The 26,972-nt window shown below is 39.0% G+C and overlaps 1 protein-coding gene across 2 annotated transcripts; it reads left to right on the forward strand.

Moving 5' to 3' along the window:
- add3b (adducin 3 (gamma) b) lies at nt 1-25,076 on the forward strand. Of its 2 annotated transcripts, none has more exons than XM_059359586.1 (15): nt 1-204; nt 8,885-9,122; nt 10,250-10,394; nt 11,662-11,813; nt 12,502-12,582; nt 14,095-14,244; nt 14,543-14,686; nt 16,546-16,644; nt 17,342-17,515; nt 18,849-19,109; nt 19,307-19,423; nt 20,186-20,275; nt 21,243-21,366; nt 23,084-23,176; nt 23,392-25,076. In XM_059359586.1, exons 2-15 carry the CDS (start codon nt 8,922-8,924, stop codon nt 23,640-23,642), a joined length of 2,082 nt encoding a protein of 693 aa, XP_059215569.1. In that variant the 5' UTR covers nt 1-204; nt 8,885-8,921; the 3' UTR covers nt 23,643-25,076. The 2 variants fall into 2 exon arrangements, with proteins under 2 accessions (XP_059215569.1, XP_059215568.1); XM_059359585.1 differs by lacking the exon at nt 1-204 and adding an exon at nt 7,827-8,060.
- Nucleotides 25,077-26,972: the final 1,896 nt, after the last annotated feature.

Genomic DNA, 26,972 nt, shown 5'->3' on the forward strand with positions numbered 1-26,972 from the left:
TGTGAGAATAGACAGCCGCCGTCACAGAGGAGCCGAGGGAGTTCAGGAGATCAGAGGCAAAGCAGCAGTTGCCTGTCTTCTGGGAAACCAGATGACCCTCTTCAAAGTGATAATGTAAACAGCTAGAAACTGCTGGAACCGTGGGAGTTTGAAGTAAAACCTGAAGAATTCCACTGCAGGATAAAAGTAAAAAGGACCAACACTGTAAGTTATATTCTTTTTTACCTTTTTACTCATTGACGCAGGCGATCACTGGAGCCGAGAACAAAGCAGATAAGTTGTGTGGGATGATGCAATTTTGTGATCTGTGGGCTTTGAGAGACTGAGATTTTATTTTTCGATGCGCTGATAGCAGATAAAAGACACTTTATGCTCCATGATGGAAACATTTCTCCTGTAAATAATACATTCCTTTGTGAAACTATTTCCAAAATGTCAAAACCTGATGTATCTAGTTTCTGTATATTCACTTTTTTCATTAAGACTTCCGTTCATTATTAAAGCATTCTCCAGCTTTAACATTGTAGTAGACCTTCATTGCTAAAATGGCCTGTTTGCAGCTGCACTGTCAACTCCAGCTGCAGAGGCTTCAAACAGCTGCTTTCAATTAATGTCACCCTCTAGAAACATTACTCTGAACAAGCATTTGTTGACTTTAGTTGTAGGGCTGGGGCAGAAACAGGATTTCATAATATGTGTGCCTGCTGATGTGAGTTATAGACAGCCATAAAACTGAAAAGGCAGGTCGCGACCCAAACCCTTTCACCCGTGCAGTGGATTGTTCCTGTTCGCATTTTTCACACAGTTTTTATTTTATGAATTTTATGTTACATTAAATTTTATGCTGTCATCAGCTCCTCGCTCAGTGAATTTCATAATAAATTGCAAGCTTTTACTGCACTAAATTTTAGTGTTTTCCAGTTTGTAGTAAATGTCAGGTTTTTGCATAAATGTTAGAGGTTTACAGGAATTTTACAGCATTACTAAATTGCAAATCAACACTTAATTTTCCCAAAGTGTTGGTTACAACGTGACAACATACTTCTGATCTGTTAGCCAGACCGTTACCTCAGCCCTGAGAAAAGTGAACCACGCACTAACCACCAGATCTCCACCATGGAGGCCTTCCAAAGACAACCACAGTAGGGACTACAGCCAGTTCCTCCACTTAGGTAAACAGAGTCTGCCTCTTTCCACACCACTGCAATGTGTGCGTGTGATTATGCGCATGTGTGTGCAGATGCGGTTCTACACCCAAAAGCTGTGAAGGCACCGATCCAACTGTAACAATGTAAATTGTTTCAGGTTCAAAGTGTGCTCTGTTGTTGCCACCCACCCTGCTGTGGGAGTGTAGCAGGACCATTTTTAGCAAGTTGTGCAGTGATATATTCTGTGTGAAGTTATCAAAACAATGGCATTGTTTTGTAGCAGAAATAAAAACTCTCTGGTACAAGTTCTCCTCTCTCTCCCTGCAAGGCTGATGCAAAAGCTTTGTGTGCAAGTTTGGCTTAATGCAAATGTGTATTTTAATGTACAGTATTCCTGGAAAACTACAGTAGTGGAGTTCTCCTTTCCAGTCAAGGACACACAGCTGCATCCGTAGTCAGTAACCTTTGATTGTGTTTTATAGACCATTCCCAGGAGTTTGATGTTATGGACAATTGCATAATGCTCTCATCTGTCATTTATATTGTCCAAATGTCCATTACGCTTGACAGTGCCTTTCATAAACAACTGGAGAGCAATCTAAACAGAATTATATCAACTTAATTGTATTGCCTGCATGATGGAATTATTAGTGAAAAGATAACTGGATGAAAAACCTTAAGTACTGAAGGCATGTTAAATGTGGTTTGTGGTTTGCTTTGTGGTCGGCCTGGTCTCCTACTGTACGTTCCCATGCAACTAAAATCTGTTGTGAAGTATGTTTCAGGGGAATTGTATTTTTGTCCTTGATTAAGTTTGTACATATCAGGTAAAAAAAGTGCGTCCCATTTGATACAAAATTAAATGTTGACTAATTTACGTAGCAAGCATGCTCATTTTAACACAGACTACGATCTTTTACCTAACCTAACCAAGTAGTTTTGTTGCCTAAATCTAACCAAACTGCAAATTTCACTGTGTTTACCCCCTATATCAGGGGTAGGTAACCTACAGCTCTGGAGCCTCATGTGGCTCTTCGGGCCATCTGCAGTCGCTAAGTGCGGTTGTAGAAATTATACAAAATGAAACAGTAATTTCTTTACATTTTAAATTGAATTTAGCATTGGTGTAGACCCAAAGCAATTTGTATTCTTCCCAAATCTCTTGACATATTTCTTCAATGTCTAGTATCTCATTTGCACTTGGATCCTCGACTACATTCTAACAAAATCATATTAATAAATGTTCATTATGACCTATTAGTAAAGTTGGTAGGATAATTTAGACTTAGTAGGCATTGTATGACTCAAATTCCAAAAGTTTTTCTCTTTTGTAGCCAACAATGGCTCTTTTGTTGGTTAAGGTTGCAGACCCCCGCCATTTATAAGATTTAGTTTTGTTTTAATCACAACTTAATCAGGTGTTTAAACTGTGACTGAAAAAAAACCCTTGAAAAATCATTGAGAATACTGTTTCCTTGTATAGGCATGTCATTTTTAAGAGACAAGGTTGTTATGGTCCTCGAACACATTCAGTTTTTTGAGGGTGGACAATATGCAGCTGTGCTTGGAAGACTACCAATTACTAATTACTCAAAAGTGTTTAAATATTTGGATGTGGAAACAAAAATTAGGCTTCCTAGATTACTGTTCTGCCATATGGCTCCAGACAATCAGTATCAATTATCTTGCACTTGGGTCAAGAGTCAGGTTACGTTGATAAAAAAAAAAAAGGTGCCCAGCAGTGGCTTAAGTACCAGAAATGGTGATCAGGGACGGGGTCTGGCTGGGAAAGCTCTGAACGGGTTATGGCCAATATTTCAAAGATGTCTGTAGTTGGAGGGGAAGCAGTTGTGATTTCAATCTTCTAGGAAATCAATACAAAATGGCTTTGGTTAATAAGGGAATACAATGACCCTTTCCCTCGTGCTCTAATTACAAGGAAGAGCAATCAGTCAAGGAGGCAGAAAAACTGGTAAATTTGCTTCTCCTCATTGTATTTCCATGAACTGGCGGAGCACTTTTGCTTTTTCATGCATTTTAGAGATAACAACCCTCTTGTCTGTAAAAGTGGACGTTATCTGGTAGCTATTCACTCTTCTCCTAATTCAGCCTCAGACAGGAGACAACATAAGCATTGGTTACCATGGCGACCATGCTGGGAACAAGCCTGTTGTCATTTTTTTCCCTTTCCACATCAATCATGATAAAGATGTACATCTGTTGCTCTGGATGTTAGCAGTACTTCCTATGTGGTCCCAATAAACCTTTATGATGATTTAGTTTGCGTATTCATAGATCATTACCAGTAACAAAGAGCGGCTGAAAGCAGGCTCTGGTATGTATTATTCTTGTCCTGCAGTGCTTTGGTGATATGTGGCACCAGAGAATACAGGCTGAATTTAGACCACCGTCCTTCAGCTTGAAGACGAGACTCTGCAGATTCCAGGAAAAAGAGAAACTGTCTTTATTCCAGAGCTGTAAAAAACTTTATATGACTCGACTAAGTTATTGTAAATGTATCCAATTAACCAAACTCTGTCACCTAAAGTGGGCTTTTTATGTTGTCTGGTATTAATACAAATCATCATTTATAATGTGTTAAAATTATTATTAATGACCTGAGAATAAAACAGTCCAAAGCTATCAAAGAGTCATGGGGAAAAATGAGGCATGAAGTATAATAAAAAGGATGTTTGAGTTTTGCATAGAGCTTGACATTTTTTTTCTCTGCCAACCTAATAATTATCATGGATTAACTGGGAGATAAAAGAAAACTATAGAAGAGGCAAATCAATTATAACATTTAAGGTCAGTTTGTTTGTTCCAAGAAGTATTACTCAACCTATGAAAATGGTTAAAAAACTGTATAGAGTTTTCTGAGGCTCTGAAGGAGCTTGTTAGTAAAATCTCTCTCTTAGTCTCTGTCTGTCTGTCTTTTGATTTTCTGGAAAATCTGGAAAGTTCATCATATCTATTTCACGCTATCTCTAGAGACCTATGGGACATATTTATTAGAGGTGTATAACATACACTCTTTATTGAGAGAGAATCTCCTTTAACTGTTCCACATTGACCAGAATTCTGGATACAGCTCGCTCTGACAGTACATTCAAAAAACGGTTAAAAAAGAGAGACAGGAAATGTTTGTAGCAAAGTCAAAAATACAAAAAATTTTGGAATAAACTATTTTGTTTCTGGAAATAGTCTGGTCGCAAATAGCTAGCTGTTAGCAAAGGATGTACATACTTTAGCATTGCTAGAAGACAGAATGATGTCATTGCATGTGGGTGGCTTAGGGCCAAAGAAAGCACAGAGTCTAGTGTTAAGTTGTGGTGCATCTAGGTTCTAGACCATCGTTTTTTCGTGGTTTCACGAAAAAAGCTGCAAGCAGCAATAACTGACATCAGGCACAGTTTAAACAGATCGTTGCACTAGTTTCTCAAAACTAAGAAAACTATCCTTATCATGTCACTGTGATGTCATCAAGGTTATCTCTTCTTGGGCATAAAGACATCTTATTTATTATAAGACTTTCAAACAGGGGGCATGGTGAGTGAAGACAGGCATGTTAAGCAAGCAGGGAAGGTCTAGAAAAACACTAACAAAAGGATTTTTGGAGCTTGACCTGTACTAGGGAATAAAAGTCTAGATATTTAGAGCTCAACTGAATCTCTCTCAGGTCTGCCAACTTTACAGAAGTGCAAAACTAAATCACCAAAGTAAAATGTATATTCAACAACAAGATTAATGATGTGATACATTTAAAACAAATAGCATTAAAAAGGAAAATGAGCAATTGCTTTAAACCTGATTTACACCGCTGAATAATTTCAGAACTTATTTACCATTTACAATTCATGCACACCCATATATTAATACTGCCACTCTATTTGTAATGCTGACAAGAGTCCAGACCGTTTCATCAGCCTCCGATAGCCTCTTTTACATTCTCCCTGTAGCCTTAGTGGCCAGACAAAGATCCCTCAGCTTTATACCGTTCAGAGAAACAACAAAAAAGCTCCAGCCTAAGTTCCGTCTTTATCCTTACCTCGAACCCATGAGTAGCAAAACATGACACCAAACTATAAGCAAGAGAAACTGCAGGTCAAAGGTGGCTTCACGCATCACCACATTTCCAGTACAATATACTCTGCCTGCCACAGTGCCAGACTTATTTCTTAAGCTCAACTGAAGTTCAACCACAACATGGTGCTGCTCATTATTCTTTCTCCTGATCTCTCTCTCCCAGGTTTCACTGCTGTTCCGGGCAGCATTAAGGTGTCTGCATGTGGAGGCAGTGTCCGTAAGAGGAGCCAGTTTGTGACAAGACATAGGTGTGCTTTTATCTGCGGACATCATTATCCTCAGCAGTAATCTGTATGAATGAGACGTCGACTAATAACACCTGACATTTGGTCAATGCTTGCAAGATAGACTGCCCTCGCTGAAAAGTTCAAATAGTCAGCAAGAATGCGGGGGCTGGCGGGTGGGAGGATGTTGTGTGTGTGTTTAGTGCGTGTGTGTGTGTGCAGACATTTAAGCTTGTATGTGGTTTCGGTGGGAGCTCTGCCAGAAACAGGGAGGCAGGGTTTCAGAGTTTGAGGGTTCACACAGCTCTGGAGTGAGAAAGTTCTGCTTTTCATTACATCAACCCATATGTCCACATATCTGCTCCGCCTCCCAGACTCCACTCTGTTTCCTGGCATTGTTATGTCAGTCAATGATCCAATCCTTCTCCCCCTTACTCCTGAAATCTAGATATTTGTGTGGGTGCGTCTGATTGCGTGTGATTAAAGCGGTAATAACTCTGTGGGCTGCCAGGAGCATGATGCTGAGAAAAGTAGACTGGCCTTCACTTTATATGGAGTGCATTTGAATATTGCTACAAGACTCTCTGGAGGGACCGGCCAGCAGGGCAGAAAATAGTTGAGAGGTGTCGAGAAGAGAGCAGGGATCCCTGCACAGCATATTGTTGAATTCCCTTTTAATCTTGATCTTATTTCCTGCTTAGAGCAAAAGAGCAAATTTAATTCAGCTGAAGAAAAGCAGCGTGCAAGTGTTTTCTGAAACAACCAAACATGTGGATCAATTAGCAAGTGTAATCATCACTATATTATGATTAAATAAATGTATGAGCTGTATGACTTTCAAGAAAAACAGGCCAACATGTTCTGGATGATCTTTTTGCTGGTCAGTGACCGAGGGGATAAATATATGTTTGGTATGTAGTTCTGTGTGATGCCCATAGTACATACATTTCAGTAATATGTATCAATATATTTGGCACATAAAAGGGATGAAAACACACATCGTTCATATAGCTTTCAAAAATAATATTGAAGCACTTTTCAGATTCTCAAAACCTATTTATTTAACCACATTTAAATTATAACTTGGGTCTTTAAATCACAAGTTTCATCATGTCACAATATCATATTGAGTCTTCAGACAATGACACAATATTTACTGATATCAAGAAGTCTGCCAAGATACGATTTTGATTCATTTGAGGGGCCAATGATCAATACGAGAGATACTATATGCCCATTTAACACAATCAGCTATCAACATACAAAAATGATTTGACAATGTTATCATTGAGCTCTTCAAGACATTAACATGGAAATCAATCTGTCCTTTGTATTAAGAAGAATAAATATAAAGTAGGAATGTCAAAATAAAGGCGTGTTGTAAAGATATGCATCGTCATTTCATGTTGAGCAAATGCTAAAAATACTAAAAAATAGTTTACAGAATCCTTACAGAAACAGCTTTGACCAGCTGTTTATGTTAATTTTGATTGTAAGCTTTGACCATAATTATTGAATGCTTGCTAATTACCAGGGTAAGGGATCAACAGAGCACACAAGAAAATAAATGGTTTATAAGAGTGACTGTATTGATTAAACACTAGATTAAGTTGAAAAATAACGTATTTTTCAAGGAGTATATTAAAATCCAAGCATATTCCTAAACTTGAAAACGTTATTGTTATTAAGCATTTTTCCTGACTTTGAAGACTTTGTATGAACCCAAAATACATTGTGTTTGTGGATGTGGGACTAAGTGTAATGTGAATAAAAAAATCTGAAACAGTATAGCATTTCCTCCTAGAGAGAACATCTGTGTTTCATTGCTTTCTGAGAACAAACATCCTATATTTTGAAAAACTTCTTTTCTGGTGGAGACACTCACTTTTTGAGGGAAGCACTTGTTCTGGCTTTGAAGTGCTCTGTTTTGTTATGGCTGGGCCATATAGCTTTGATGTAAACCTCTACTGAGGAGCTGTGGTAACACAGGAGCCTCAGTTATTTATGAAATGAAGTGGTAGGAGTTAATGAATCACACATACAGACACAGAGAGGGGAGAAGACTAATCAAAAAAAAATCACAAAGTCTGCTTCAAACTGCAGCAACTCCTAACAAGTTCCTTGTGGGATATTAGGGATACCACAAAAGATAAAACAGTACCACAGAAAAAAAGGCGCTGCATTGCAAGCCCGTGTAGGAATATTACAGGAGAGCTACAGTGTGGTTGTAAAGAAGAGCCAGAAAAGCTGAACTGATCCTGAGTGGCCATTCCTTTGTCCCGCTGAATACATAAGGCCTAGTGGGTGGATAAGTGAAGTCACATGGTCACTTTTCCTTTTTCCCACACAAACACACCCACATCCTCCTCCATGCAGCCACTCTTCACTCTTCTTCATCTCACTACTCGCCCGCAGCGGGCAGTCTGCACCGTCTGGATACTGTAGCTCAGCACCAAGTTGCGCTCTTTTCCCACAATGTATCCGAATGGGAAATAACATCCGTCTGCTTCGGTTCATGCACATTTCTGGAGCACCTCTCGGAAGAATTCGACACCACATCGTCCGGAGTCACTTTATTCACGAGCTGAACACTTTCTTTCAGGTAATTTTTAACTAACAGTAACAGTTTTTCCTCCTCGTGGGTTTGTGCTCGCTTTGTTTTTATAGAGTCTGAAAGTGTTGCTCCGGGTGAAATACCCCCCTCCCGCGCTACTTTTCGTAGAATAAAAAGGTTTAAAGTTGTAATTTGACGCCATGCACCGAGTATTCCGGATAACAGATTGCTCCTGAACTAGCAGTTAAACTTTACATTTGGTTTTGTGTTGTGAAACTATTTCCTTTGCAGGCCTAATGTAACGTAGTCCTTGCAGAGTCTCCTGTATCCCTCCACCCCCAAATCCAGGTACCACGGCAGCACTAAAGGTGCTAACTGCTATTCAGACTGGCTAATTTACATGAGGCCTACTTTTGTTTACTCATGACAATGCTTTATAGCTGCTGGCTGAAGGGTAAAAGAGGGGAGGTTTCTTTCAGCTACCTCCTCACACTTAATCAGCTGGCCTCCATCTGTGTAGAAAAGAAAGACTGAACTTTTCTGCTCACAAATAAGTAACTGAGAATAAGAGTTGTTGGGAATGTGAGTTTAGGACGCCAGCATTCATTTTGGGTTATTAAATTGTACTTCTATAGAACTACTTGCATTATGTTCCCTGCAGCAGTGACTAACTCATTCTTTTTGCACATCAACAGCTTTGTGCTCGCAAAGCAGCGTCAATCATATAACAATGTCCTCCTCGCTTTGTCTCCATCCCTGTAATTACATGAGTCACCATAGCACCCATACAGTAGCTTTTCTGTTAAAACAACACCCGTTGCCTTGACAGCCTGGATGTGAAGCGAGCTGTGATGTTTCATCCTCTCTTACAGATCCCAGAGGAAGAGTAGGAGGCCGTGCACAGAAGACATGAATCTGGTGGAGGTGAGGCAGACGGCGGGGTCTCTCACCCTGTCCCTTTCCAGCAACGACCCCAAGGAGCGCTACTTCGACCGTGTGGACGAGACTGACCCCGAGTACCTCCGCAGCAGGAACATGTCGCCGGACCTGAGGCAAGACTTCAATATGATGGAACAGAAGAAGAGGGTCACCCAGATCCTGCAGAGTCCGGTATGTAGCCCGCAGCTCGGTGTAAGTGCCCTCCTACACACAAGCTTTCAGTGTGTATGAGTAATAAACAGCGATTTTAAAGCCAGAGAGGCATACTGTACTCTCACTCAAGACTGTCTGAAATGCATTGGATTTCTCTTGTTTATGTGAAGGTCATTTCATACATCTGCTGGGTTTAGATAGATATAGGTTTAGCTGTGAGTTTATACTGCAGGTTATGATTAAATGTGGTACTGACACCAATATCAGTTTTCATTTGCTGTTTTACAGGTGTTATTACAGATTATGTGTACTAATGCATTGTTTTAAAGGTAGAAAAAGCTGTGTATTCTAAGAAATTTCTTACATGCTTTAATATACATAATATATGTATTGTAAGCTTAAACTGAAACAGATGGTCAATTAAAATACTAGCTTACTGACTGCAAATTAACTTGCAACAATTTTGTTAATCATTTAAACTTTGGAGAAATTTTTCAAGCTGTAAGATGCAAACATTTGTTATAATTATTGGGTTAATGTTCAGAGAAAACAAGTAATTTAAGTAGCAATTTCACTATTTCCTGACACTAAATAGCTTAAACAATTAGCTGAGGATGAAAATATTATATGGCTGTAGCCCTATTTGTAACATTTTCCATCATTCTGCACCCATGTAATGTAGCAGACATTATCTCAGACACAGAACAGTGCAATCTGGTTAGATGAAGTACAAGGAGGCACAATAAACACATGCCAATGAAGTGCATGGAAATAAGACGAGCCCACACTCATCTGCGATTGCATAACAGGCCCAACAAGTGGAGCTCATCTCATCACCATGGGAACCGTGGTCGGATGAAGCAGAATGCTGGAGCTTAACTGCAGCACTCAGGAAAAAAAGTGCTGTTTCAAGACTTGCAGGCAAAAATTGATTGTGAGGTTTAATGCGATCCCCCCTGCTTCTCGTCAAGCCCTTTTCACAGACATAAAAAGCGGATTCTTGTGGTCTTTGGTGATTTGTGTACAGATGTAATAAGCATGCTGCGCTCCCTGACATCCTGAGGTGTTGGAATGAGGTTAAGGTTAGGTTTTATAAAGTGTTGCTAGGTTAATAGAGCTTTATATAAAAGGCTTTTTGTCTACAGGTGTTTAAAGACGAGCTGGAAGGCCTGATTCAGGACCAGACGACGAAGGGCAACACCCCGACAGGTCTCCTTGCTCTGAGACAGATTGCTGACCTGGTCATGGCTAGCACCTTGGGAGGGGCTGGCCCCCTGACTTCCCCCATCAGTGAGTAGCAGTGTGTTGCAGTGTTTGTGTATGTTTCTGTGTATCTCCCTTCGGGCCTGATTGTCATTCAGTGTGTACACTCTATGTGCATTATGCAAGCTGAATATCTTCATTGTCAGAGGCTGATTTGTCAGACTCTTGTGACTCTGAACAACCCTGAAACAGCAGAAAAGACAAAAAGCTGTTGACAGCATTCTTCATTATCAGTGTTTCTATTTAGTAGCCCTCATGACCAGTCTTGGTAATGAATTAGTTTGAAACAGTTTGCAATGCTACGGAGAAGGGCACTTGGAGGGCATAGACATCCTCCAAGGTCATGCCCTAACTTGCAATGTTAACAAAAGTGAAAAATAACTTATGTTCCTGCCTCATGATTTAGATCAGCTCGAAAAAATAATGGGATCTTGCTTGACCCGAACTACACCTTTTCACCAAGTTTCATAAAAACTGGGCCAGTTGTTTTCCGGTTATCCTGCTGACAAACAGACAACCGAACCAACAAACCTAGCTGAAAACATAACCTCCTCCGTGGAGGTTATTACAGGGTTCCCATGGGTGCTGAAAATCTTTGAATTTAATGTGGTGTTTTCAAGGTTTGAAAAGTCCTCGAATTTTTAATAATGTGCTTGAAATTTAGGTTAAGTCTATGTACAAACACACACTTTAAAACATGAAACATAGTTTAGGCTGTTCATAGCACAACAGCATCTCATTTAAATTGAAAAGATTACATAATCATTATACTGTATATAAATGTGTAATCTACCACAGCTGCAAGGTGTTGTAAAAGCTTGAAATGTGTCTTGAAAAATGTTTGAATATGACTTTGGATAATGTGTAGAATTATGTAAACCTGTCCTCTTTCCTTCTGTGGAGGTCGATGCAGAGGTCACAGAGCACTGAGAACTGAAAAGATGAATTTGATGATCAAACTGTAAATGTTTGGGAAAATGGCCCTAGAGGAAATGGCTTTGAGGTCGGAGAGGCAGACCTGCTCTGTTAAAAAGCTAAAGTGGCTGTAAAAGATAGGGTCCTCTGTCATTAAATGCCCTTATATGGTCTAACAGCCCAAAAATACCCTTCAGTTTCTCATTGGGGATCCTGAGAAAGACTTGTTTAAGCTTCAGCTGTGCAGACTCCCTGGGATGAACTTTATACAGGGGAAGCAAGTCTTGTAAACAGCCTTGTAGATGTTTGAATGTAGAAAATGCAAATTTAATGTTGTTGATGCATGACAAGTTATTGATGATGTTATGTGTTGTGACAGGCGTCGGGATGGTAACTCCCGTCAATGACTTGTATGGCATCGAGTCACCCTCCTTTGCCAAAGGGGAGAAACAGACTCGCTGCAGGCTGGCCAGCCTCTACAGGCTTGTTGACCTCTTCAGCTGGGCTCGTTTTACAAGCTCCTACATTACTGTGAGTACAACTTCACAACTTCTTGCTGCTCCAGTGCACATCTGTTTATGTATGCTGCACATGGTTTGTGGATTTTTATGTGTGCCTCATGTTCTCTGGCTACTGGGAGACTTTAAGGGGAATACCTCTTTATTTTTCAGAGCCCATATATTATTTATGGTTTGGAAAAGTCAGATTTGTGAATATGTACAGCTCCCCTACAGCAAGCACTCAAACTGAAATATGTGATGAACACCTGCGATGTCAAGATATAAAGCTCAGATTCTCCCCAAAGACAAAGCCTAGAAAGTTTTATCAACCCACACACCGATTTTTAGAGTTTTTCAGAGTGAAGTGAGCTTTCCTTTGTGGTTCAGAGTTTCGTGTACCCTTGAATCTGTGAAAAGGGTCTCCCGACTCTGAGTGGCTGTTAACCCAACTTAAAGAACTTTTTTTTAAGAGTAGACATTTGGCAAGTGCTTTTTTACTGGCTGTTTGACCCTGACAAAAAATAATTTATAGGGGGGAAATTCTGCAGAGATCATCATCAGGGTCAGAAATACATACAGTATATTGTTTTAGATGCTCCTGTATGAGCTTAGCAAACACTGATTATACACTGTAGCAACATCACATAGCTTATGTTATTCATTTCATTAAAACATAAATACGTTTTGGATTTTAATAATATGTAATATGTGTGTTTCAGGTGCGTGTCAGTAAAGAGCAGGACCATGTTCTTATTAGTCCACGAGGTCTGTCATTTGCTGAGGTGACGGCAGCAAATTTGGTAAGCACAATGGCTGTTTGTTGCTTTTTTCCCAATCATGCCTGCAGACTGCTTTGTCATGGACTTCTACAACATGCATTGGGCAAAACAAAATTTCAAAAGTTTTTGGTAAAGATCACAATTAATGTATTTGATAATTTATTGCAGTAAGTTTTTGTGTTTTATTCTGCTGGCAATACTGGATGTGCGTTTTCAACATGTGTTATGTCTGCAAGACCTGTTTCTGCTACGTTCCTAAAGGTTTTGAGATGGAACAGAATAAGCTACAGCGCTCATCTTAAGGCTCTCTTTAATACAGTCTAGTATTCAACATACGCAACCATAACTTTTTACTTTTTTTCTGGCCTGAGTTGTCATTAATCTCCAAGAATAACTACTGAGGTTTTAGTGCCGTGGCAAAACTAAAATGCTTTGTTTTGAAGGACACACAACATGCATCAGATCCCAGTGAACTCCTTATTACTCCAGAATTTGAAATCCAAAAACAGTGTTAGCATCAACTGTGAAACACACTTATTTAGTATGTTGTCTGATATTAATTTTGATTTGAATCAAAGTTACAATTGACTAGAAACTAGAATTTTTAGTGTATTAAAATTAACTTGTGTCTTAATAATTGTTGATATAATATAGAATGTGTAAATTGAGTAAAATGAGTATGAGTGTTTGATATTACAGGTCCCATAGTTAAAAAAGTGAAATTTCCAAGTGAAGGACTAGATGCCATATGAATACAGTAAAGGTATCAAAATGCCCAATCAACAGATGAATACACACAGCCCACATCCACAAATGTGCATTTAAACTATAGTATATATAGGTAGAAAGTGCCTCAACAGTGCCGTTGAAGTCACTCCCATGCTGTAATGACAGTGCAGACAGCGCATATGCAGAAGACACATAAACTGACCAATCAGAGCAGACTAAGCTTTTTTTTGAGGGGGGCTTAAAGACACAGGTACTAAAATAGAGTGTTTTAGACAGAGGGTAAATACAGATATATTCAGACAGACAGTATAAGAAAAATAATGTGTTTTTGGCTGGAGCCAGCCCTATGAACGCCAAAGTCTGTCACTGAGTCACTGAGAGATGAAGTTAAGCACAAGGACGTGTATGCACACACACAAGCACGTGGGAAATGCGATGCACATACACAGTAATGTGCCAGCAAAGTACTAGGAAGAAGGAGACTACTAGCTAGCTAGCTAGCTAGCAAACATGAATGGAAACAACAGAAGTTCCAATATATATTTTTAAAAATGGCTTGTTTTACAGGGAAAGAAATACATTGAACACTTTGTTAGGCCTTAAGGATATCGACAACCTGTTTCTGTTAGAAATTAATTAATGTAAACATAGCTTTATTTGTTTACAAGAAAACTCCACAGGGCGCCTTTTAATGGTTCAATCATACTGTATGTAATTACCTAGAGCTACAGTATTTAAAGTTGCTATTCTTGTACGCTCTGAATAACAATGAGTTGGTTTTCCTTTTTTTTCTGCCATGTGTAGGTGAAAGTGAACATAGTTGGTGAGGTGGTGGACCAGGGTTCTGCTGATCTGGGCATCGACCACTTTGGGTTTGCTCCCCACGCCGCCATTTATTTGATGCGCCCTGACGTGAGATGTATTATCCACATACATACCCCCGCTACAGCTGCTGTAAGTACACGGACGATAATAAATGAGCTCCATCTTAATCAGGCATTAAAGCTGCTGCTAAGTGCTTATTTTGCACCAGAGGAAAAGGCTGAATTAAAAGCAGCCCCCTGCTACTTATTTTAGATGCAGACACCCTGTAACGTGCTTTTACCATTTCCTTTGAAGCTCGGCTGTAAAATGCACAGCACATGATGAACATTGCTGTGTAAAGTTTTATTTGTGCCTGATAGCAAAAAAAATGCGCCTCTATTTATACGTTGGTGCGTCACAGTCTTACTTGTTTTCATCGTGTTAACAGGTGTCCTCGATGAAATGTGGAATCCTGCCCATTTCCCAGGAGGCTTTGCTTCTGGGAGACGTGAGCTGCTTTAGTTACCATGGCAGCCTGGATAATAAAGAGGAGAAGGTGGAGTTTCAGAAAGCTCTGGGCCCTACTGCCAAGGTACTGTCAAACCAAGGGACTCCATTAGTGACAAGCTCACTTTCTCATGGGATAGAGTAGGCTTTCAACCACTGGTTGGAAGTCATGAGTCATTATCTTATACTGGGTTCACAACTGGTTGAATATGAGATTATTCATACCTGTTGCTTAGTAAATGTAAATTAATGAATATATGTGCATACAGTATAGCTACAATATGTAACTGGAGTACGCACCTGAAATGTAATACCTCTTTTTTGTGAACCAGCTTCAATCAGAAGCATTTCATCTCATGTATTTACATAAATGAAGGGAACAGAATACTAAAAACACAGTATGATATATTAGTTTGGCATTTTGAGGAATGAAAGTGAAAGTTAGATGATAAAATATATACTACTCTTATATCTAAATATGGAGCTAAAGCCAGGAAATGATTAGCTTAGCATAAAGACTGGGAGCAGCCTGCCTGGCTCTATCTAAGCCAAAAAAAAATCTGCCAGGGTTTTGTGCTGTTTCTCGGCTGGATACAGAGAATTTCAGGGGCCAGATGCATAAATCCTCACCATGTTGGCTGGGAACATTTTGGTGCATGACACTTTAAAAAAATAAATTGCTTACTACCTAGAAGAACAGCAAAGAATGTATTGCATTGGTGACACTCTCCTGCAGCACCAGGAAAGCTGTCATTACGAATGGCTGTGGCTATTTATAGCATCCATATTCATCATATGTGCCTGTAAGACATCATCACTGTGATACCTCAATCATCATTATAAAACATCAGACAGATTATTATTGATTCATTTATAGTGCTCATATTGAAACTGACTTTACAAAGGATTATTAATGCAGAAGTAATGGCTGAAATCTTAGTGAAAAGACGATACATTCATCATACATAAATAATTCAAATTTAGCTTAAGAATGCATCTCCAAGTAATATTTCACAGAATGCTGTCTAGACTGCACAATAATAACACAAACAGTGGTATTGGCAAACAGCCGAAACAAACAAAGTTTTCCACGATGGTTAAATATCTCACTGTTTATTTCTTATCCACCTTATAATATATCCAGCAGCTAGTGTTTGTATGCCTGGTCTGAGGTGCACACATTCTCACTGTATGTTTTTTTGCATATGGATAGTTTATACATTTGGTCCCTGGAGTCTTCTTATTACTATGAGGTTGCCAGGTAACCAGTGCTCCAGGAAGTAACTGCACCCAGCCAATAAACAGCCTGGCACATAACCCTCGCTGCAAAACCACAAAGTTATTTTAGTACTTTTTGTACCAATTAAATAAACAAGATATAACATGTTAATTGGTGAGCTTGAGAGGTGCTGATAGCTACCAATCTTTATACTAAGCTAAGCTAATTGGCTGCCGGCTGCAGCCTTTTATTTAATTCAGACAGACAGAGAGTAGCATTGATCCTCTCATGTAACTCTCCACCAGAAAGTGAGTGAGCAAATTAACTTATTTGCATACACGAAGGGGACAGAACATTAGAAACAGACACTGACACCATGTGTTCAGCTCTTGATGCTCAAATCTTCAGTGAAAGGAAAGAGCTTAGCCGATTGTGTCAATAGTTATGTATTATATAGTGTAAAATTACAAGAGAGGGCACAATGAACAGTACACTTTGTCTTATAGATTTTAACTGAAGAAGATGCAAATATTACATCAGTATTACACGTGTCAAATATGTTAATGAGGGAATATTTGCCACTTAATGCACAAATTGATTAATTAAATCAATGTACACTAGCATATTTGGATATGCTTTTGTACTAGCACAGCTGGATTTGTTCAGTGTGGAATGAGGAATATGCTGGACTGTCAGGCAGCTCAAGTGTTTCCTGTGTTTTTTAGGTGATGATCCTGAGGAACCACGGGCTGCTGGCGCTGGGAGAAACAGTAGAAGAGGCTTTTCACTACGTGTACCACTCACAGCAGGCTTGTGAAATCCAGGTATAAAAAGATTGATTTCTAATTTAGATACTACCTCTTTTCTCATATCGACATGTAATTGCAATAATCAGGTTAGAGCGATTTCTGAACTTGAAAATGGCTTTCATGGGACTTTTACTTTAAAGCCAACTACATGCGTATAAAACTTATATAATTTTTCATATTTCACTTGTCGCAGTCTTTTTCATTTCCCCTTTGAGTGAGTCAGCCTTAGTTGCAAATAGCAAAGTATTACTGCAGTGCCTGAAAAGGAAGCAAAGCTGATGCCTAACATATAGAGTGTTTGAACAAAGCTAAGTCAAATATGTGCTAGAGAGCACTGTTCACAGTGAGAGCCAGGTGGAACCCTGCAGTCTTTCTGAGAAACTCCTGTTGATTTGTGTCGGGGAGGCAGTTGGTTGTTTTTTTTCCCATCATCCTGCTGTGTCTGGACTGTATTTGTTTTTCTGTTGTTTTTGACATATATTGACAGCTCAGCTGACACATGATTACAATTCTTTTCTTTTAAAAATCCTACTGTATCTTAGAAAAGAAAATATTGGACCTTCTGAAATTAATGTTCTCTGTTAGTTGTCAGTTTTGCAGAATTCTAATAATTGATGAGGGAAAACTGTCAGTAACTGTGCACTAAATAATAATTTGGTTTTTAAATCAAAAATTTAAAATGCACAAGAATAATTTTGTTGCCTTTGTTTAGGTTCATGCTTTAGGGTGTTCCGGCGGCATGGATAACCTTGTGCTCATGGACAGAGAAAAGTTTAAACCCCTGACACAGGGAGTGGCTGCTGGCGGGGTGATAATGGACAATGAGGTCAAGTGGAAAGTGGGCGAGGCCGAGCTCGAGTCCCTCATGAGGATGCTGGACAACCTGGTAAGTGAACCCTGACCTGTGCCTTTTACCCATGATGCTTTGAGTTTCCTGTCTCAGGCGCTTCCTCGGGAAGTGTCTGATTAGAGAACACAATGAAACTAGATTCAACATATCTGATCAAAAATTGTGTAATTGGATCATGGTGTTTTATGATTTTTTTCAAATATATCTACACATACTTGCATAATTATTGTCAAAGCATGTTTTTTGTCTGTGGCCAACTTGCTGTCTGCAGATCTTGTTCCTGTGCTGTGCTGCACTTTAAACCCCTCTATTCTAACCACACTACTAATGACCAGACACTGACATCTACTGTGTCCACGGAAGATGTCAGACTGTGTCTGCTTGAGTGTGCGTCTAGCTAACAACTGTGGCTGCAGTGGGCTGCAGCTGTGTTAGCTCTCTGTGATCATAGCCCGCCCGCCCACCCCTCTCAATCATAGCTTCCAGATGGTGGGGCGTGCTGTGGGCAGTCACAGCCACACAGACCACACAATCACTTAGTGTAAGGACTCTAGTGCACTCTATTTGGAAATCGGATTTGGCGTTCCCTTCAAGACTGTTGAATACGGCGCTGAGTGCAAATGCCAGTGCACTCAGTGCAACAGGAGTCCATGTCAGAAGATAGAGTGTATTGGTTGTGTTGAGCACTGCAATCTCTGTGCATGCTTAACTTGATAACTAGTATTTCTTCCCTAATCTGGGCTACCTGAAAGGTGGTTACAGATATGGATCAGGTGTGTTCTGCTTTTGTTCATGTATATGTGAATCAAGCCTATACCCAAAAAGTGCAACTAATCACAACATTTGGAAACTCTGCTTTGGCTGGCAGTCAACAATACTGTGAATAAATGATCAAAGCCCAAAGCAGGGATCATTTTTGGTGGCAAACTTGTCATACTGCCTGCGAGAAAATGCCAATTTTGATTTTGAGTGTTGTGTTGTACTGCTGGCTTCAGACTGCACTCTGCACCCACTGCGAGCTCCCATCGGTTTTCTAGTTGTCTCTCTCATCTTTGATGTATTGTTAACAACACGCTGCTTTAAACCAAAGTTATATCTTTTCCTTCTGAAACTGGGCACATCTGCAAAAAAGCTGTTTGTATATACAGCGTTGTTTAAATATTTAGAAGCATTGTGTAAGTGGATCTTGGGTGGCCCGTGCATCCTTTGAATTTTGTATCTTTTGTAGTTGACATTTTTTATTTAATTGTGAGGGAATAGTGAGGGAATTCTGACGAATGCTACAAAATACTGCAAACAATTTCACGTCAAAGTAAAACTGTTCAGTAAGCATGTAAGAACAATGTTTCCTCTTTGTGTAACCTTCCAGGGCTACAGAACAGGCTACTCTTACAGGAACCCCATCGTCCGTGAAAAACCCCGCTCTAAGAACGACGTGGAGATCCCTGCCACGGTGTCAGCTGTGACACCAGAGGACAGTGAGATGGGGCTACGTAGCCCCTTCAAGTTTATGGCGCAGAAACAGCAGAGAGAAAGGACCCGGTGGCTCAACTCGCCCAACAGCTACTTGAAGGTCAATGTTCCGGAACATTCACCCAGCGGGGATGTCAGCCCCAGGACCAAGATCATGGTGCGTTGATTTTCATGTCAAACTGTAACTGAAATTTAATAATCCAGCCCCTTATGGTTTTGGCCTCTGAAGGAAACAGTGAGCTGGGGAGCTGCCATTTCTTTGTATTAGCCTGCCCTCTTGTGGCCATTCTGATAAATACAGGTTTTAAATGTTGTTTGAGTTGCTTTCTTTTCTGTACTTTCTCTTTTTCTCAGTGGATGAAGTCTTCGCAGCCAGGCAACAGTGTCGGCACACCAATAAAGATCGAGGACCCCAACCAGTTTGTCCCACTCAACACAAACCCCACAGAGGTTTTGGATAAGAGGAACCGGGTCAGTTCAAACATCATCTTTTTCAAACAGCATGCATGGTGTAACTCTACTAAACTGTACTTAATTCTTATTGCCTGTACTATATAGTGATTAGAGCAGGTATTTTAAAAATCACACCTAGTTTAAGCTCAAATAAAATATTTTTTAAAAATGCATTCTCTTTGATATATCGCATAGAAATTAACCAGTATTTTAATAATTGGATATTGGTCAATGTGTTCTAACAAGTAGGGCTGCATCTCACAGTTATTTTCTTTATCCATTTGTTCAGTAGTTTCTTCATTATAATTTTCCAAGCTGGTGTTGCCAAATTGTATTTAACCAAAGGTTCGAAACCGCTACAAATTTCAATTGACATCATCATTATCATTATCATTTGTGTAAAAGAAAAGCATCAAATCCTCTAACAAGAAGCAGGAATCCTTAAATGTTCAGCATTTTTCCTTGAAAAATGACTAAAAAGATTAGTTGTTCAACATGTATACATTTTTGTTGACCAGCAATTGATGAGCTAGTTGTTGCAGCTCCACTGACAAGAATCCCTGTACAATAGTGAAGGAACTGCATGCTGTACCAAATCAATCACAAATCTGATCAATTGATTATTCATTGCATAACTTGTCCATTTGTTGTGTTTTTGTGATAGAGAAGAGTGTGTTATGCACTTCATGTTGGCAGGTGGTGTGGTATTAATATATTGTTTGGAATGTCATGGATTCCTGAACCAAGTTTAATATGATTTTGTTGGATATGTTTCTCCAGATAAAAGAACAGCACAGAGGTGACCTGATGACTTCTGGACCAAAATCTCAGTTACTAGCAGGAATTGTTGTGGACACTGTCAAAGGCCCAGTAAGTAGATACCATTTGTTAAAAAAAAAAAAGAAAAAAGTTACAGGTGCAACTACACTGCATGATACAGAATGTGTCAATAGGTTCATTTTTCTGTTTTGGCACATTTTCTAAAGCCCTGCTGTAGTTCTTAAAGCACTGAAGACCATCACCATGTAATTTTATACTGAGCACTCCAACACCACTGTCATTCAATATGTTTAACTCAAACTAAATAACTTGAATAAGTTCATCACTGCCACTTAAGTGAAGAAAGAAAAAAAAACAATGAATCATTGTGCTCAACCCAAAAAACCCCAGAAATAAAAAGAGCCCGATCCCATCAAGAAAAAAAAAAAGAGTTTGCACACTCAAATGAATGCAGGAGTTCCTACTGTTATCAGTTATCAATGTTAAATTTGAGCACATGGAAAAAGAGACATTCCAGCTATGCCTCCTTCCGTTTGCAATACTTGAGTCTTCTTATCATGTCCCCAACAATGGGTGTCAATTAACTCAACAGTACTACCAACAGGTGGACAACATTGGCTACAGGTAGTCAGAAGTGTCCTCAGACCTGCCCTTCTTGCAATTAAATCCCATATTACTACTTGACAGATAATACAAGCAAATACATATTAAAGTACATTAATGGGATCCATATGGGTAATTCTACAAAAATGTCCAACCTATATGGATACTTTAAGACAGTCAAATGGCATCAGTGCGTAACCATGTCAGTGTGGCAGAAGATGCTGAAATGTATGTAATTTCTTTAATTGAGACTAACACACAGTAACCCAAGAATAAAGTCAAAGATGTTCTAAGTATTGCTGAAAACACCAGACTGTAGTGGAAAAAGTAAAAAAAAAAAAAAATAAATATATGACAAGTTATCATTTTTCCATATAACCAATTGCTTCTATTGACTAAAAAATACACTACATCAGGTGTCTGTAATGTGTTTTTATTCTCTCTTGTCAATCAGGCTTTCATCCATGAGGACGAGGCACATACTCGCTCTCTTCCTCCCAACCCTTTCAATGAGCTCACAGAGACGGAGCTGGAGGAATACAAGAGCCTGGTAGAAAGAAAGCAGCAAGGCCAAGAAGGTAGTCACACAGTTTCTTTACCATTACAAAGCTTTAAAGTGCACCGCTGCTCCTTAGAAGCACAGAAAACCTCTACTTAATGTAATCCTTCTTGGGTTTACATGAGCTGGTATCAGACATCATCCCATGTAGATTATGAGTGTATGATGTTGTGAAGTTAAACCTTAGCAGTCACAGAGGTCATAAAAGAAATTGAGAAGAAAGAAAATTGGAGTTAAGAATGCATTTTGAAGAAGTGTTAATCAAATTTAACTTCATGAGTTTTTAATAAAAAAATACATATTAGACATTATTGCGTAAATTGCAATATTGTAGTTTTATGTGTTCCAAAAAAGTTAGCTGTAAAAAAGTACTTATTGCATCCACATTAAATCAGTCTCATTATCCTGTAGTCCAGGCAGGTAATTAGTCCAGAGTGCTCGGTTCCTGCCTGGAGGAAATGTTGGAACTACGTTCACTGAATGAGGATATTCCTGCAAAAACGCCTGCAGGAGAAAAATGTCACTCAATGGTTTCACTCTTCCTCTGAGTTGTGAAGTCAGCTTACAGGGATGGTGTGAGATGAGCTGAAAAGACATTGGTTTTGTCAAATTCATGTCCTGGTAATGACTGCAGACACAGAAAAATGTGTGTGCAGGAGGGAAACATTTCTACAGCTTTTTAGAGTAGCACCTTTGTTTTTCACTATCATAATAACGTTTCAGTCTTGGAACACATTAGCTAATATAGATTATTTAAATGTAGCAACATTGATAAAGCAGCCTAGTGATCAATGCTTTTTGTTTTTATTCGCAATGCTAGCAACATTTGTTTAGGGATGACAATGCTTGAAATTTTCTCTAGTGCCACCAAGACGCATTAAATAAAATGTCTTAACTATTGAATAGTTTGTCATGAAAATTGCTCGAGACATCAAGTCGCCCTCTGGATTCATAGTAATCACTTTGGTGATCCCTTTAACATTTCATCTAGCCATCATCATGTCAAATTAACTTGTCTGGTACCTTGATTTATGACTTATTAAAGTGCTGCAGGAATGAGTCCTAAAATCCCGAAATAAGTTAGCATTTTTGCACTTCCCGTTCCGTTGTTTCACTGTCAATGACTTTTTAAAATTAGTTCTTGGTAAGCCACCTGAAATAAGGTCTGTGGTTAACACAAGCTGGAAAGATTAAGATTAATACCCCCACTTGTGAAGCTTTTACATGTCTTAGAAAAGGTGGTTAAATGAGGTGACAGAGGTTGTCGGGGGCATTAAACGTCATCGTCAGGTGGTGACGTTAAAGTGGTGAGAGCCTAACAACAGTAGCTTTTAACTTTGGGTGATTGTATTTACGCTTCTTCAAAAATATATATATTTTTTTGTGAAGATTATTACTTTAATTTCACCAATTTATAACAAGATAAAACCAAGGGAGAAAGATCTGTCCAAGAAGGCAAAGTTACAAGCCGCCAACACATCGATTATATACATATATACATACACACACACACACACACATATATATATAACGTCCACGTATCAACGGAAGAACAATTACAGACAAAAAGCCATCAAGGAAAGGTAAAGTTGTTGTGCAAAATGTGAAAAAATATGATACTGAACAGGATGAAGTTGCCTCACTGAAAATGCCTCACTCAATGCTGGCACATACTGGCTTTGATGAATGAGTGACCTCAGATGAACTGACCTCTGATAACTTAAATCCTTTTACAGACGACGATGATGCCACAGATGCAGATGAGATGACAACATTTGATGGCTCTACTATCTCCCTCTCCCTCTCTCCTATTATGACACCAGCTAAAGGTAATTAGCTAGTTAACAGCCATTGAAATTATATGACATTGTTATGAGAAGCTGCTTGTTTGTTTCTGTTTCATGTCCATCTGGTGTAATCTGAAAAAATACATGAAATGCCTCAAATTAAATGGATACTTAAATAGATTATTATAGCATTACCGTGTGTGATTGCACCTTTTATCTACATCCTTCATCACTGACTTGTTTTCATCTTTTGACAGACATAATACCCAATGGGAAAGACCACTTGGATGAGACGGATGAGGATCTGAGCATCGAGGTATCCAAGATGAGCGTGAGCACTTCAGAAACAGTGGAAATCTCCATTTCATCTAAGGAGAAGACGGATGAGGCTCAGACCCCAGAGAGCCAAACCAAGTCCCCCAAGAAAAAGAAAAAGAAGTTCCGCACACCTTCATTCTTGAGAAAGAGCAAGAAAAAGAAGGAGGAGAAAGAAAAAACGGAAGCCTGAGGGTAAAAAAAACAATTAGTGTTTTGCTAGGAAAACATCTAAATTGCCTTCTTAATTTTCAGCTTGTGGAAGGGAAGTGAAATGAGAGAAAGGACATCATTTAGTCAGAAAAGTCTCCCAGGACTGTGTTGTTTTTTTTACACCTTTTTCCTCATTCACAGCTATTATTTCATGTGAATGTTTTTCCAAGATGTGCCAGCAGATGGTAATATGGAAGTTGTTTTCCCCATGAGGATTTGTGATTGACCACTCCTGAAGGGCTCAGAAAAATGAAATTACATCAAAAGTGAACGCAAAACTGTACACCTGTGGTTGTTATTACCCATATTTTTAATGGGATTTAAAATAGATATCAAAGGTTTTGAAAACATCAAGATTACAGTTACGTATTTGTGATTTTTTTTTTTTACTTTTTGCACAAGTTCATTGTTGAATGTATTCTAAAAGCTAAGAAAATTGTTTTAACAATTCTAAAAATTTACAATCACACATAGACACACATAAAGGTTATACAACGTTCAGCCTTAAAAGAAGTACGATTTGTATCTGAACATATTCAGACTGATACTATCTTGTAATAATATATGTTGGTTTATATTATAGGTATTACAATATAGTGTTTGATAGTTAAATGATTTGATAGTCTTGAGATATTTACTATACATACTAACTCTTATACTAAACATGCTGTGATAGATAATTCAGTAATAATTCATGTTTTTACATCTATGTCAGTGGCATTGTTCCCATGGTTGCTGCTTTATTGTAATTGTGAAAAGAATTTGACTGTGACTAAGAGAAAGAGCCCTGCAAAGTGATGATTCTTGCATATTGATGTTTATGAGTTTGACTTTTACAGAATTGACAGAAAACCACGGCTTGTTTGGACGTTGACAATGAATGTGTCAAGCCTGAATTGCAGAAAGTTGAAATGTTTTGACTAATTTTGTCTGCTGATGGCAATATGCTGTGGAAAGCGTGTCTTCATAGCCACTGTTAGAGTTTGATATAAAGTATATTAGAGGACCATATATTTACATCCCAGTCAATAATGTGAATGATTTGTTTTGACCCAAAGGGAGTGAACTCTTTGCCTTTGTAAATAGTTTGTTTTCGTGACGTTCTTTTGTTACGCTAAACCAAATGTTAAACAATGAAACATAGAAATGTGACAGTACAATCTAATAACAATATTTTAACACTTCTTTTATCATATTTTTTATTCACCTGAAGTAAGCTCCTTATTTAGTGAACGTGCGTTGTGTTTACAAACTGTATTACTTATGTAAGTTGTGTGCATAGTGCTTGTACTTTCCTGCGTTGTTTACATTGCTTTGTTTGTCTCAATAGAGCTTTACATTACAGTCCCTTAAAGTCAGTACTTCCAAAATGCCTTCCATCTGATGTAATAAAAGCTCGGCTATGTTTCCATAACTGTTTTATTGCTCACTTGCTTATTGACTGAAAGATATGTGATATCACTTCTTATCTTTACAGTTTCAAACATGAAGAGGGTCTATTTTTTTTTATTGCTGTGGTATACTTATGCATTAATTTCAGCCTGATGTGGTGTGAAATTCCAGCTAATTATATCCAGTTTCAAGAGACAAGTGTGAAACAAAGCTTTCTAAAAAAAACTATTTGCACAGCCTCCCATTTAAAGAAAAAAAAAAAAAAAGCAGCGTCCCCCTAAAACAATGCACTCTGTTCAGCGATAATTGACCGTGTGAAGCTGTATAATCAGTCTTCAGCCATGATATGAATGGGCGTTGTCATGGTAATGCACTGAGAGGGGGCTGTGGAGACAAAGAGGGGATTTGGTGTCTCCAACAGGTGTTCATGTTGGGGGAGTGACAGGATCTATACCTACACCACCCCCAACACACACACCCACACCTCTCCTTGGATACAACGTATAGACAAGAAGATGAGGATAAACGGTTATGCATTAAAAGAATGGAAAGTTTTTAAAAAGCCCATTTCAGCAACGAGGCAATTCAAAGTGCTTAACACAACATCAACAGGGCAGGGCAGAAAAATGAATTAACAAAGGAAATTTTAATTTCAATGAAAAACTTAAGAATTAAGGGAGAAAAAAATGTAAAGTTAAAAGTAAAACAGTAGAGACTTCTATAGTTTTAAAAATAATCAAATAAATGTATTAAAATAATTAAGTTAAAGGCAGCTGATAACAGGTGAGTCTTCAACCTTTAAGTGAATGTAAAAAACACCAACTAAGAAAAAACATTTATTTTCAAGTAAGAAATACTTATTAGTTTGAGGCTTACAAAAAGATCGATAGTTAATAAGAATAAACTAAAAGGGGATAGTAAACAGGCTTTTTCTTGCTTTCTTTCATATTTAAAATACATGACCCCACCCAGGCTCCAAACTTATGTTAACAATCCCTTTCAATGTGTGGATGACAAAGCTTAGCACTGAGCTCTTCCGTGTCCTGACAGTGCTAAGGAGAGGACAGAGCAGGTGACACACGTCTGGCCTGCTGGAGTGTCCTTCTGCTGTGACCTCAGGGCAAAGTGCAGCTATTGTCTTAAAACAACAGGGGATTGCTGCAGCACAATGCTGCATCTGAGACCAGCATCTTAAAGACCACCAGCATCTGAGAGGATAGCATCAGATAGATAAACGGATCTTTTCTAAGAGATGTATTTTCTCTTTCAAAAACATCCCAAATTGCTTTGTACTCCCCGCTGTTTGAGACCAGCGTGGGATGTTTGGGCGCATTCTTTCATAAACACACACACACACACACACCAGCACCGTGTGACTTTGCCTCCTCTGTGACAGCCGAGCCACTGGTGTAATCCTCAGGCTTTTCAGATTACTCCAGTTGGGGTCACATTCTACACCAACCTACAGCGGGTCAGCTTTCCACGCTGTCGCTATCAGCTCGCACAGTCGGTCAGCCTGCACACGAGCCTCACAGCACAAATGAGCTTTTTCCTGGTGAAATGCTGTCAGCGTGCACCCCTCACTGAACTCTCCATGCCTGTCTGACTCTATTTATCTGTCCATTTGAGCACATGGGTAAGAGTAGGTAAGAGTATGTATGAGTTTGCATTGGTGTTATGGGGAAGATGCTCTACAGCCAAAAAGCATTAAAAAGGCTATCAGAGAAAGGATTCCAAAAGCAGGCCTGTATTTGTGGGATTTTATAAGACACCTTTGCATCTCTCTGCAAATTCAGCCTGTTTTAGCCACTAAAGAGTCGTCTCTGTTTCAGACCAGGACTGTCTGTGTGTGTCAGGCCTTGCCAGGCAGCTGAAATAGACTCCATGGGAGGGTGTGCTCTCTCACAGGCGTCCGTTA

Source organism: Centropristis striata, chromosome 20 (genome assembly GCF_030273125.1).
Source record: "Centropristis striata isolate RG_2023a ecotype Rhode Island chromosome 20, C.striata_1.0, whole genome shotgun sequence".
NCBI lineage: Eukaryota > Metazoa > Chordata > Actinopteri > Perciformes > Serranidae > Centropristis > Centropristis striata.